This window comes from Boleophthalmus pectinirostris, unplaced genomic scaffold (assembly GCF_026225935.1).
Source record: "Boleophthalmus pectinirostris isolate CB_2022bp ecotype Guang Dong unplaced genomic scaffold, ASM2622593v1 HiC_scaffold_5, whole genome shotgun sequence".
Taxonomy (NCBI): domain Eukaryota; kingdom Metazoa; phylum Chordata; class Actinopteri; order Gobiiformes; family Gobiidae; genus Boleophthalmus; species Boleophthalmus pectinirostris.
This window is the reverse complement of record NW_026571404.1, coordinates 27,348,530-27,361,443: the sequence shown is the minus strand read 5'-3', so window position 1 is coordinate 27,361,443 and position 12,914 is coordinate 27,348,530. Positions and strand designations below refer to the sequence as shown.

General features: G+C 36.8%; 1 protein-coding gene across 1 annotated transcript in view; it reads left to right on the top strand.

The window, feature by feature from the left end:
- The window catches only part of adam12b (ADAM metallopeptidase domain 12b), a 130,263-nt gene that overhangs the window by 114,594 nt on the left and 2,755 nt on the right, over nt 1–12,914 (top strand). Inside the window, exons 19-21 of the mRNA XM_055162631.1 lie at nt 597–783; nt 1,392–1,500; nt 2,959–3,210. Of these exons, the coding sequence (XP_055018606.1) occupies nt 597–783; nt 1,392–1,500; nt 2,959–3,210 (548 nt within the window). The remainder of the gene's footprint in view (nt 1–596; nt 784–1,391; nt 1,501–2,958; nt 3,211–12,914) is intronic.

The following is a 12,914-nucleotide window of genomic DNA, read 5'->3' as shown; positions in this document are numbered from 1 at the left end:
AAAGTGCTTTACAGAATAAAAAGACATTAAAATCACCATACAAACAAATACAAATGTAAATAATCATCATAAAATTAACATTAAAAGAGAAGAGTGCAGAATAAATAGATAAATAAATACTGCAATCAAATCTCAAGTGATAACTGTTATATACTGAGGGACAACAACACAAAGTGGTTTCAGATCTTGCAACCCAGAATAAGGAGCATTGTGAACAAATTAGCAATTGTTGAATATTATAAAATCAGTAATTAATTTGAGCAAATATTGTGTAAATATTGGTCATGTTTCTGTATTTCTTTCTCCCGCGCTGCTTAGTTGCTTCTCATGCATTTAATCATTACTATGAATTCCTTTGTTCTCTCAGAGTAAAACAGAATACTTTAAGCAATGCAAACCAATGTCTTTCATGTATACTAAATGCAACTAACAAACTGCTTTTAGGTTTCATCTATTTACGCTATATCTTCATGTTAATCTTTGCTTTGAAATTCTGACCTTCATCCTTCCACCCTTTTCATCTTCTATCCAAAAGCACATTCTAATACAAAGTGTGGCCTCTCTTTAACTGCCTGTGTCCTGCTCTTGTGCTGTAGATGTGCGTGTGTGTGTATTAATGTGCGTGTTGTCATATGTGGCATCAGCGGACAGTGTGATCATCACTGTGGCCATCCTGGTCACTCTGCTCAGCCTCGCGCTCGTCACCGCCATCGTCTTCATCAAGAGGAAGACTCTGCTGCGCCTGCTATTCGCCAACAAGAAGAGCACTTTAGAGAAACTCAGGTGAGAGAAGAAAACGAGTTTTTGTCTTCACTGTATTCTTTGCTTATTGCTCTTTTGACTGTATTAATATGTGTTTTCTTTAAAGCATCTTTGAGTGTCCTGAAAAGTGCAATATAAATACTATGATTATGATTATGATTATTATTATTATTATTATTAGGTAGGAAGAAAAAGGGTTTTAAATTGTAATAATGACAGATTATCTTTTTCAAGTTTTATTTTTTCTAATGAGCCAGACAGCCAGACATTTTTGTTAAATCGCATTTGCTACTACAAGTACAAATTGACGTTGTGTGATTAGCAAGATATTGGAGACATACAAAGGAGGATATCTAGCATAAAAAACACTAACTGATCTGAAATTGTTGACTTGTGAGATGAAAAAAGAAAGCATATGAAAGAAAAAAGTATTTCCTGTGTCACCAATCGCAATATCTGGCATTAAAGTATTAAATGGAAATAACTCGCTGTGTGTGCTATGAAAACATTTGAAGTAGAACTAATTTCGCATTTAGCCCTGTATTGCTCTTATTGCTTAGTTGTGTCATATAACAGCTATTGAAATAACTTCCTTTTCTCAAATGTCTCTTAAATGTTCTGTTCTCTAGATCTATGGAAACTGGCAGACCAATTAGCCCCATCAGGTCCCAGTCCTTGTACAGACCTACAGCTCTACGCAAACCTCCACCCAAACCATCTACCACTAATATATATAAGGTATGTCTTTCTGCATTGTCATAATACACAATACAAAATACACTAAATCAATCTAACATTTTATTCCTATTTACCTGCATAGCCTTTCCCCATAATATGCTCATCTCATTTCTACGGCATAGCTCCGCACGTCAATCACAGACAAACTCCATTAGGGCATTTACAAAGCTCCTCTCTTCTCCTGCTCAGGTCTGGATTGTTGACAGCACAAGGTGATGGCACGCCGCTTTGTGCATTTCTATCTCTCCAACTATTAATTATGAAGCTATTGTGGACAGCTGGCGGTGGACTTGTGAATGAGAGAGTGATTGTTTCATTAAAATGCAATAGCCAGACCCTGGATATAGCAATTACAGCTGTTCATGATGTTTACTGGCGATAGAGGGCTATACCAGAGAAGGCTTGAGACATCACAAGGAAATAGGTGGTTGTTATTGACGTCATTGTTTACATACACACAATGGCAGAAGCATTTATAAATATAAGAATTTAGTAATAGGCTTGCATACTTGTCTATACATATTTTAAATTTTATCTCTTAACAAACTGAGAATGTATCCATTGTTATGCAAGTAACTAACTTGTCAATCGATATTAAAGAAGACTTATTGTGTTTTAATCTGTTATATAGTTATATTCCATGACACCCATGGATCATTAGTTATAGCTATAGTTTGGACACAATTTTCATCTAAAACAAATTAATAAAAGAAACAAGCCTGCTGACTTCTGCGTTAGCTGACACTGTAACAGATGTGCATTAATATTCACTGTCCCAAATAAATACATGAATAAATAATAAATAAAATAAAAATGTCGGCACCTCAGATAGCAAGAGAACCACAGATTTTTTTTTTTCATTGGTATCAGAATAACTACACAACACTGCTGAATCCTACATGAATGAGAGATTAAGAAAATGCAATTGGAGGACAAAGTGCGTAAAGAGCAGTGGGAGTATGCCAGTGATGGTGAAAACAGGCTTGATTGCCAAAATGCCGTCTTGAATGTAAGCGATTAAAAATTGCTCAAATATGCACAAATTACTCCAAATGTAACTTGGGTGAGTAAATGGTGAGGGGACACAACTATAACATTGTTAAAAGCTCAGACCAGATTTTTGCTGAAATTGTGAAGAGACATGCTAGAAAATTAGAATGCCCTGCTTTAGAGAAAATACACAATTCTATTATACAGAAATGTTCGCTATAATACATTCACCACAATGCCTGAATCATTTGGAAGAAATTTAATGAGGTCTCCTATCAGTAGTAGCTTTTGTTATCTTTACAATGTTCTAAACACCAGAGGCCATTACAAGAACCACAGAGCAAAATTCAAACTTAACAAACAAGCCTAATGGTCTTCTAATTAGTGGTATCATGATAATAAGATAATGAGACAGAGATAGGAGATAATTAAGCACTAAAACAAATGCTCTTTCTGTGTGTTTTGCAGCCTTCCTTTCCTGGTGCAGAGCCTCTCCTGGCCGCTCACAGTTTTCACCCCCACAGCCTGCGCAGACTGCCCCTGTACCAGCCTCTGCACATCAGTCAGCCCATGCCCCTTTCTCTGAGTGTTGGACAGCCCTCTCTGCCCCATCCGCCCCCCCACCACCACCTGCTTCCCGTCCACACTTCCACGCTCTCGCCATCCAGAGCGCCAGCCTTTCACACACTACCACGCCAGCAGTCTTATATGGTGGATCAGGTAAGTTTTTGTACAGGCTAAGGCATTTCAGTTCTGCCAGTAATTATGGTAAACAACTAGGGTGTGTTTATTTTATTTATTTATTTATTCATTTATTTATTAAGGCCCATGTAATATTTAAAATACAGATTTAAAAAAAAAGCAACCACCATCACCAGCAGAGGGAGCACTTCATCGGCCCTCTACTAGCATACTAATTTACAAATTGTCCTGACTCCTGCTTCTTCACGCAATCTCACAAAAGTGTTTGAGTGGGGTGCCTAGTTGTGAAAAATCTCATACACTAGACTAAGATTGGCTAATATGATGACATTCCCAGAGGGTAACATTTTACATTTTTTAGTAATATTGCAATAATGATGCGACTTAGATTTCTTATCTAAATGCTTTGAAGAGGTTGCATTGTAGATTTTGTTGCCAGTGAACAGTTTCAGTGTAGTTAGCTCCTTCTTTCAGGCAGATATTTAAGGCAGTGACTAGAACCCTAGTAGAACTGAAGAAGCTACTTGGATGTGTGACAAAACATAATCACTCTTGCATGCTTACTTCAATTTTCTTTTGTTTTGGACCGTACCTGGGTGACTGAAGGGTTGCACAAATAACAAATAATTTTACTCAACTAATCAAAACAGTTACTCTGGTGAGATTTTGGTGTTGAGGTAACCGGATGGACCAAACATAAGATGATGTGTAAATTCTGGGATTGTCAGATAAAAGAAACATAAATACATAAAACATAAATAACCTTGACCAAAGCTGTCATCACAAATAGACTCACTGTGGGATTTGAAGAGTGATCACACTTCTTACTCTAGTAGTACTACGAGTATGAGGTAAAATTTCCGGTCAGTGCTAATAAATAATCTTGACACTCAAATGGACTGGCACTTAAATTTCTCATATCAGCGTGTTATACAGTTGTGTACAAAAACATAAAACTTGCCTCACTTTGCCTATATGAATGCTCTAATATGTGATAGATAGATAGATAGATAGATAGATAGATAGATAGATAGATAGATAGATAGATAGAATGAAAAGAAAAAGAGACCACATAGATATAAACAATAAGGACAAGTGGACACAGGACAACACACATACACACACACACAGATGCTGATGAGGATCCAGATTACAGAATTCCAATCATGCCCCCTATCAGTCTGCAACAGAAATGCAGTTGTTTACCAGCATTAAGTGTAAATGACTAATGAAAATGGCTTGTAGAAGCTTGATGCTTTGAAGGCACAATATGTTCAGAAATCAAATCTATTATTGTTATTATGAAAAATTGAACTGCATGGAGCTGCAGTATGATGGCAGAGTGTTATTGGTGGTTGTCTTATATTAGTGGCATCATGTACTTTGCCGTTAAGCACTTTGAATTACTGTGTGTACAAACTGTGCTCTACAAATGAGCCTGTTTTAAGGGCGCATAGTACACTATTTTCTGATCTATGTTGTAATGTTGTTTCATCTTCACAAACATACCTGGAGTTATGTTTTGTTTCATTCACACATTTAACACATAAACTCTGCATATTTAGGCTGAGTCCTCTCAAAGAGAAAACACTTCATTCCACCTTCTGATGTCATGTGATAATACAGGATAATTTGGATAATTTCAGACCTAAAATTGACAATCTCTTCTGAACTAAAAGTAAAAAGTAGCAGTTAACTTCAGTTTCATGACATTACAAGGTGGAAAAGAGCAATTTGAGCTTTGGAAATCAGACAGACAGAAGACAGACTAATAATAAAGGGTTACTCAAACATGTGTGAGTGAAACAAAAACACAACTCCAGGTATGTTTGTGACAAGGTAACAACATTATAATATGGCTTAAAGCTCAATTTTGCCTAATATAGGACCTTTAAAGTGTTATATGTCAGAACATGACACATACACCCGCATACACAAGTTGAAGTTTCCTCATCTTGCAGTTGCAGATTCAGCTAATCAGAAAAGTTTTTCATACAGGTGCATCACATGATTGAAAATGTATGAATATTAATGCAGATTTGAAACGATTTGAGTTTTCGATCGTGTTTTTGACTAAATGCCTGATTACATAGACTGATTTGGAACCTAAAATGAGTAATCACGTATCGCTTTGAATACGCAATTTCACACAGGTGCAGGTTTACTTTGGTTTACTTTGAAAAATAACAGTTAGACACCTCTATCCAAAAGTCAATACATCTTAGAAAGAAATACATGGAAAATCTCTATTCAATATGATCTATCACCTAATCTTAATTTATACCCCACTCATATTAAGTGAACCCAGCGGCACAGAGCATGATTTATAATGATGAGGAATGTATGTAAATTATATTCTTAGGCTTAAAATAGCCTTAGGTAGGGCCAATCAATTTTAGTTACAAGTATTATATCCTGGAAGCCACTGTAATTCTATGTTGTGGTCAGCCTTAAAATATCGACAGCAAAATCCAATGACTCCTGCTAGGTTTCTGCTGAATTGGCACGATGACTAGTAAATCTCTCTTCGCTTGGTCCAGACCCTGTACGCCATAGACCTTATATTATGGGATGTCCGTACAGCTCAAACTTATTGGCAGATGGTTCACAAGACATTAGCCTCCTGATGGGACTGTTTGTTATATAGTGATAGTGACATCTTGTTTTTATATTTGTGATTAATTATTCAGGTAAGCACAATCTTGCCTGCATCAGTCACTGCAACGAATCAACATTTACAACTGTGAAACTCGTGCCAGGCCCAAATGCACTTTAGCTGAGAGGCCGTATGCGCTCTATAAATACCAGTGGCTTGCCAAAACAATGCTCTCCTCTAATATGAGGCCGCTCGGTTTGGTCTGCTGGAATGGGTTTGAAAATTTAATGCGACAAAAAGGATGTCAAAAACTTGGTGGAGTACAAGCCCGCTAGCAAAATAGTTGGGGTAGTGTGTAGGATGTGAAAGTTAAAATGCAAACTTGACCTAATTTCATTGAAGTGTGTTATTAGTGGATTGTTTTGTTGTTGAGGTTTGTATTGTGGCAATAAATCATTTAAATCACATATAACATCAGAAAACTAATTTGAATTTCAGTGTAGTAATAAATGTAGTAATAAAATGGGATAAGAAGATTTTGCAACCAGATATGAATTGACTGTCATGCCACAAATATGCTAGCCAGGCTGGCGCTACCTAGTGCTTCTGCTCAATTTGATTTCTCTCCAGCGACTAAGTCAGGAATCGGAATGCACTAGATGGTTTGCAAGAACCCTGACAGTGCGAGTCCGGGCACCAGCCAATCAGCGAAGAGCCATACATTCTGTGTTTGCGATGATTCCGATTTAAAGCCAGAACAAAGAGAATGTTCGGTGAATTTTATCAGGGGGAAAGACGTTATTGCCCTTCTTCTTATGGGATTTGGGAAAAGCTTAATATACCAGTTAACCCTGTTAGTGACGCATTACATCCGTCACGACCAAATAGCAGCGATTGGTTAAATAAAAAAAGTACCCGCTTACCGTTGAGCGAATTAATTCTAATGCTGGTCAGACGGTTTCTACAAAGTGAAATCGGCTGATGAATCAGGCTACAAATATGCAGGGTTTTAATCATTAATTTGATGGGATCCAGGATACACACTTCTCTAATACTTGTGTACCTAAGATGTGAGTCTGATGTGAGTTTAAATAGGCGTGATTGACAGGAGGATTAGCTAGTTATGAACATGCATGGTCTGTCCGTATCAAAACAAATAAATAGCTGTTTATAAGGAAAAAAGAAAGGAACAAATATCAAAAAACATTGTGGATTTCTGCTGAATCATTGAGCGAAGCACTAAACTCAGAGGTGAGAGAAATTTCATTTTGGTATAAAATGATAGATGACCAATGAGCTCCTTTATTTCTCATGTCACTGAAAAAAATGTGTTTAGTTGTGTTTGATTGTGTTTAACCCTGGCTCAAGGCACAATGGAGAGGGTTTCAAGGCACTCAAATATGCTTTACAGAACACATATTAAAACAGAGCAATAAAGAGCAATAGACAAATAATACAGTAAAGATAAAAACAGTGAATCATATTTTAAAAAATAATAATAATAAATAAAAGATACAGAGAGATAGCATGTTTTTAATACCAAAATAAATCAATTATGTAAACAGTGTTGGGGAGTAACAGATTACATGTACCAGAGTTACGTAATCAGAGTACAAATTATGAGTAACTGTATTCAGTTACAGTTACTGTTTCCATGAGTGGTAATTGGATTACAGTTACTTTGTTGAAATAAATGGATTACAGGGCAGTCTGTTCCTGTTTTCACATTTTGGGCTAAACCAGGACTAAACCAGGTCTAAACCAGGTCTACAACCAGTTCTAAATCCAGTTCTAAACCTGGTTTAAACCAGGTCTAAAACCAGGTCTAAACTAGGTCTAAACCAAGACTAAACCAAGACTAAGCCAGGATTAAACCAGGACTAAACCAGGACCAAAGCAGGTCGAAACCAGGACTAAAACCAGGTCTAAACCAGGTCTAAACCAAGACTAAACCAGGACTAAAACAGGATTTAACAGGACTAAACCATGCTGCGCGGACCGTGTCTCCTCTTCTTCTATAAATAAATTTTTAATTTGGTTAACTAAAGTCTGGGCTTTTTATTTTCTTTTAACAGACAAAATGTCTCATGTGAAGATATCCTAGTCTTTGCTTCTCTACGGCAAATCAAGTAATCCAAAGTATTCAGATTACGTTACTCACCTTAAGTAATTTAATGGATTGTGTTACAAACTACATTTTGGGATATGTAATCTGCAATCTGTAGGGGAATACATTTTAAAAGTAACCTTCCCAACACTGCGTGTAAATTATGTTTTTCCACTATTTACTGGAACTCTTTTTTAACATTTGAGATCCAGAAACTATGACGTGGGCACCACACTGTAGCAAACAGGAACCCCATCTTCAGATCCTGAGGGGCTTTGACTTAGGAATGCTAACCTGCTGTGTTTGCTCGTCCTCCATGTCATTTACATCACATTATTCCTGAGAGATAAGCTCATATATTCAAACATGTATACGAAACAGCATGGCACCTGTTGATTAGCATGCCAGAGAATGCGCAAGTTTCCAATACCCACAGCGTGTATATACTTACCCGTATGTGTTAAAGGTACTAAATTACCGTACACAAAATGGACTCTTGTGAGGTTTAAGCCATGTTATATGGTGTTACCTTACCTAAAACACCTAAAACATACTTGAGTTGTGCTTTGTTTCATTCACACATCTTTGAGTAACACTTTTATTTATTTTATTATTTTATTATTAGTCTGTCTACATCTCCAAAGCTCAAAATGCACTGTTCTACCTTGTGATGTCATTTAGTGGTAGTTTTCAAGTTAACGGCTAGCTTTTACCTTTAGTTCAGTAAAGATTGGTAGTTCCATAGCTGAAGTGATCCGAAGGATTCTGGTGAAGTTGTATGGAGTTTAAAAACACAGTGGAGCACTCCCCGTATTATCACATGACATCACAAGGTGGAACAGAGTGTTTTCTGTTTGAGACAAGAACTCAGCCTAAATAAGCAGGATTTGTGTGTTAAACATGTGTGAATGAAACAAAACACAACTCTGAGGAAACAACATTATAAAATGGGTCAGGAAATAGTGTAATATGGGCCCTTTAACAAAATGTGGCTAATCCTCCTCTGTTTGTTGGTTGCTGCTTAGATGACTGAGACCATTACCATACCACCAAAAAATGCCATATTTACAGGAAAAATGGCTTTGCTTTTGGCCGGACACACATGCATTTTTCAGTTCCTTGTGTGGGTTTGTGAAAGGTGCTTATAGGCCCCGGGCTCATAGATCTCTCTGCAGTCACCAAGGACAGACCAATCTTTCATTTTGAATTAAGCCATGTGAACAGCCCCGAATGTCTCAACACTGCAGCGGTGTGAGACAGCAGCGCCATTACAATGCACATGGGCCCTGGGTCTGCAACCATGCATCTGCTCCTTTATATCTTTGTCTATGAGTTTCCGTGTGATCAGATAAAGATCTAGTGTCTACTGAGAGGAACGTGGCAAGGATTTTTAAAGGGCCCATATTACGCTGTTTTCTGATTTATGTTATAATATAATGTTTCTTCATAAAAAACACACACACACCTGGAGTTCTGTTTTGTTTCATCCACACATGTTTAAGACACAAAATCTGCATATTTTGTTTTAGTTCTTTTCTCAAACTGAAAACACACCTTGTAATGTCTTGGTAATACAGGAAGTGCTCCACTGTACCTTCATTACAATCATTTGGATGACTTTGCCCTGGAATTGTCAATCTCTACTGATCTAAAGGTAAAAAGTAACTGATAACTTGAAAATCACAAGGTGGAACAGAGCATTTTGAGCTTTGGAGATATAGACAGACGAATAATAAAGGATTACTCAAACATGTGTGAATGAAACAGAACTCCAGATATATTTTTGATGAGGCAACGTTATAACATGGCATACTATGTAACTTTTCTGGTGAAGGCTCTGCCATCTACAGCAAATTCTATGGCTTTGTCTTGAATGTTTCACTGTATGGCATTAAACATATCTATCTAACACAGGGGTCTCCAGCCTTTTTCCTCCGATGAGCTACCTTTACAAAACCAAAATGCCAGAGAGCTTCTCATTTTAGCATTTGCAAAAAATTGATATTCAAGACCCACAGTAAGTCTTATATGGGGAACAGTTAGATGCCTGCCCTTTTATGGTTATTTTTGCAATCCTTTTTCTTTTTGTGCATTACTTGAACCTCAACCAAGACATTTATGGGCACATTTTAGCATATTTCTGATGGATCGCATAAACATCTGCTTATTGTTATCGTGAGAATCAAAAAAATATTCCTGACTCCATGTAATTGTATTACAATATCCAGAGTCTAGATCTTAAGGTCAACTAACAACTGGTCTCATGCCAAAGTGACATCTCCAGTGTACAATTCATAAAACTTTCAGATGTTGATGTAAATGTAAACAGACTTGTATCTCAGCCTTTACTGAACAGATTCCCCCAGAGACCAGCATTTTCACGCAACGCTGGCTTGTTGACTGTATGTGAAAGTTATCAATGTCACTTCCAATTAATGTTCACTTTTATCCAAATTTCTGTGATCAGTTGAGTTCCACGCTACTTGAACGCATCACCCCACACTTGCAAGCAATATCCTTCTGGGAATTGGACCCTCAACCTTTCCTTCTTTGAACCAAGTTAGAGCTGTGGGGATTGTCTTGTTTTCCTTTGGGCTTCTGAAAAAACAAACCCATGTCTTCTGTGGTATTGGTGCATACATTTTTCTCAATATTTGTTAATAGCACTTAAGTGTGGATCTAGTTTCCAGTTATTGAATTGATTTCTAGTCTTGTTTATTTTGACATTTGGTAGTGTTGTCACCACAATACTAAAATTTCTAACTCGATTTTGATACTAAAGGATAAACTTGGTACTCAATACTGATTCTAATACCACAATGATGATAAAAACACTCTTTATTTAGACAAAAGAGTGTGATTTTCAACATCAGAGTATTTTCTTTTATATTACAATGTGGCCTTATATCTGTGTAATTCCTCAGTCGTCCAGATTGTTTCCATAATGGTCCATGGGTGTGACTCTTTTTAATATCGATACTTGCTCAAATTAATATCTAGTTTCAATCAGTACTAGTTTTTGTGTCGATTTTTGTTTGTATCTGATTTTCGATACTTTTAACAAGCCTATTTTGACTTGGCTTTGTATTTGTAAGCTATTGGATTCTGTAACTTGCCGCATATGCTTGATGAAACACATTTATTGACGTATGATACAATTGATGTGTTCAAGGTCTTTCCGTCAATATGGCATTACTGGTCAGTCATGATATTTTGCTGCGCTGGGCCCATTCAAATAGAAATGTCAAACTGGTGACATTTGATACCATTTCCATTTGTGTGTACAACAGGGTACTGGCTTTTAGTGGCATTGGATTTGAAAGTACGACATTTTCCAGGAAGTTATTAAACAAGACCTTTTAGTTTATACACTCTGATGTTTTTACAGCGTATTAACTGGCAAACATATTCATAAGATTTGAAGTAGAGATGCACCAGTCCCTAGTATCTGACATTAATAAATGATACCAGTTTGTTTCTATCCTCCAAAACGTACAAATTCGTGATTGGAGATATTTTTAATCAGATTTGCGTATGTGTTTCTTGCACTGCATATCCTTAGATGAGTAATTTCTTGGAGCGTTAGTAATTAGGCAGTTTTCTGATCTATAGGTTTTAATGTTACATCCTCATCAAAAGCATACCCAGAATTGGTTTTGTTTCATTCACACATGTTTATCACACAAACCCTGCTTATTTAGGCTGAGTTCTTCTCTCAAACAGAAAACACTCCATTTTACCTTGTGATGTTGTGTGGTGATACAGGAAGTGCTCCACTGTGTTTTTAAACTGCATACACCTTCACTAGAATCATTTGGATAATTTCAGATCTGGAATTGCCAATCTCGACTGAATAAAAGTTAAACAGAGCATTTTGAGCTTTGGAAATGTAGACAGACTAATAATAAAGGGTTACTCAAACATGTGTCAATGTGTGAACCAAACACTAATATAGGACCTTTAACTACTCACCCATGATTATTTAAAGGAATATAGCAAATATCAAAAGTCATTTAGCAGCATCAGTGGCTAGTACAGTATATTCTGAGTCACAATTTATTCTAGATATTCAAAATATGTTACATAGACTATATATATAAATGGACATAGCTAACGCGCTGGACGCCGCGTTCCAAATAGGAAGCTCCAAATAGGAGTTCTTCCGGCTCCTACTGACCCTGGACTCAAATTAAGTGAAGTGCCTTATTGGCCCAAGCTAAGCTAATAACATAACTTTCAGAAACTATCAAGGTTCTGGTTTAAGTGATGCAAATTTTGAGACATTCAGAAATAAGATGTTTTCAGTTAAATGAAAACAACAGGACTTACTTGGCTTTTTTTTTTTTGGCCAGCATTTCGCTACCAACCAGATAGCTGCATCAGTTGGTCCAGTTGTTTTCATTTAACTCGCTGACAATAAGGTTCTGTTTTAATTAAAAGCAACAATCAATAAAAATTGACAATATTGCCTTTACTGAGTCCACATGGCAAGAGTTATTACTGTGAAAGTCTTTAAAAATGGAATTAATAAATCAGCAAGTAATAAACAAAATGTAAGGACTTTTATTGAATTCAGTGGAGTTTAAACTGCTTTTTTTTTCCCCTTTGATGATCGACTGGACGCCTCTCCTGTTCTGTGTAGATTACCACACAGCCCAAGCTCATGTAGATAACCCCCGTCACAGCCCCGCTCCCTCTATACGAGAAAGGCCACAGCGATAACACAGTGCCCCCTAGTGCCCCACCTCCACAACTCCTTTACATCTAATCCATATTAAACACAAGTCATGAAGGTGGCATGCCTCATTATTCTGGTTACACAGGTTTACTTTGCATGCAGTTTTTAAAGGTAAGATTTACGTGATCTGGGCTGTGGTGTATTTAAATTAAAGTCAGAGGGAGAACAGAGAATGCCATATTTGAATCAGTATAACATTAGTATGCAGATGTGAATAATAAGAGTGATTTTGGCTTAATGTAGGCTTACTGTTATCTTCGACATACAACTGGAAACTCTTA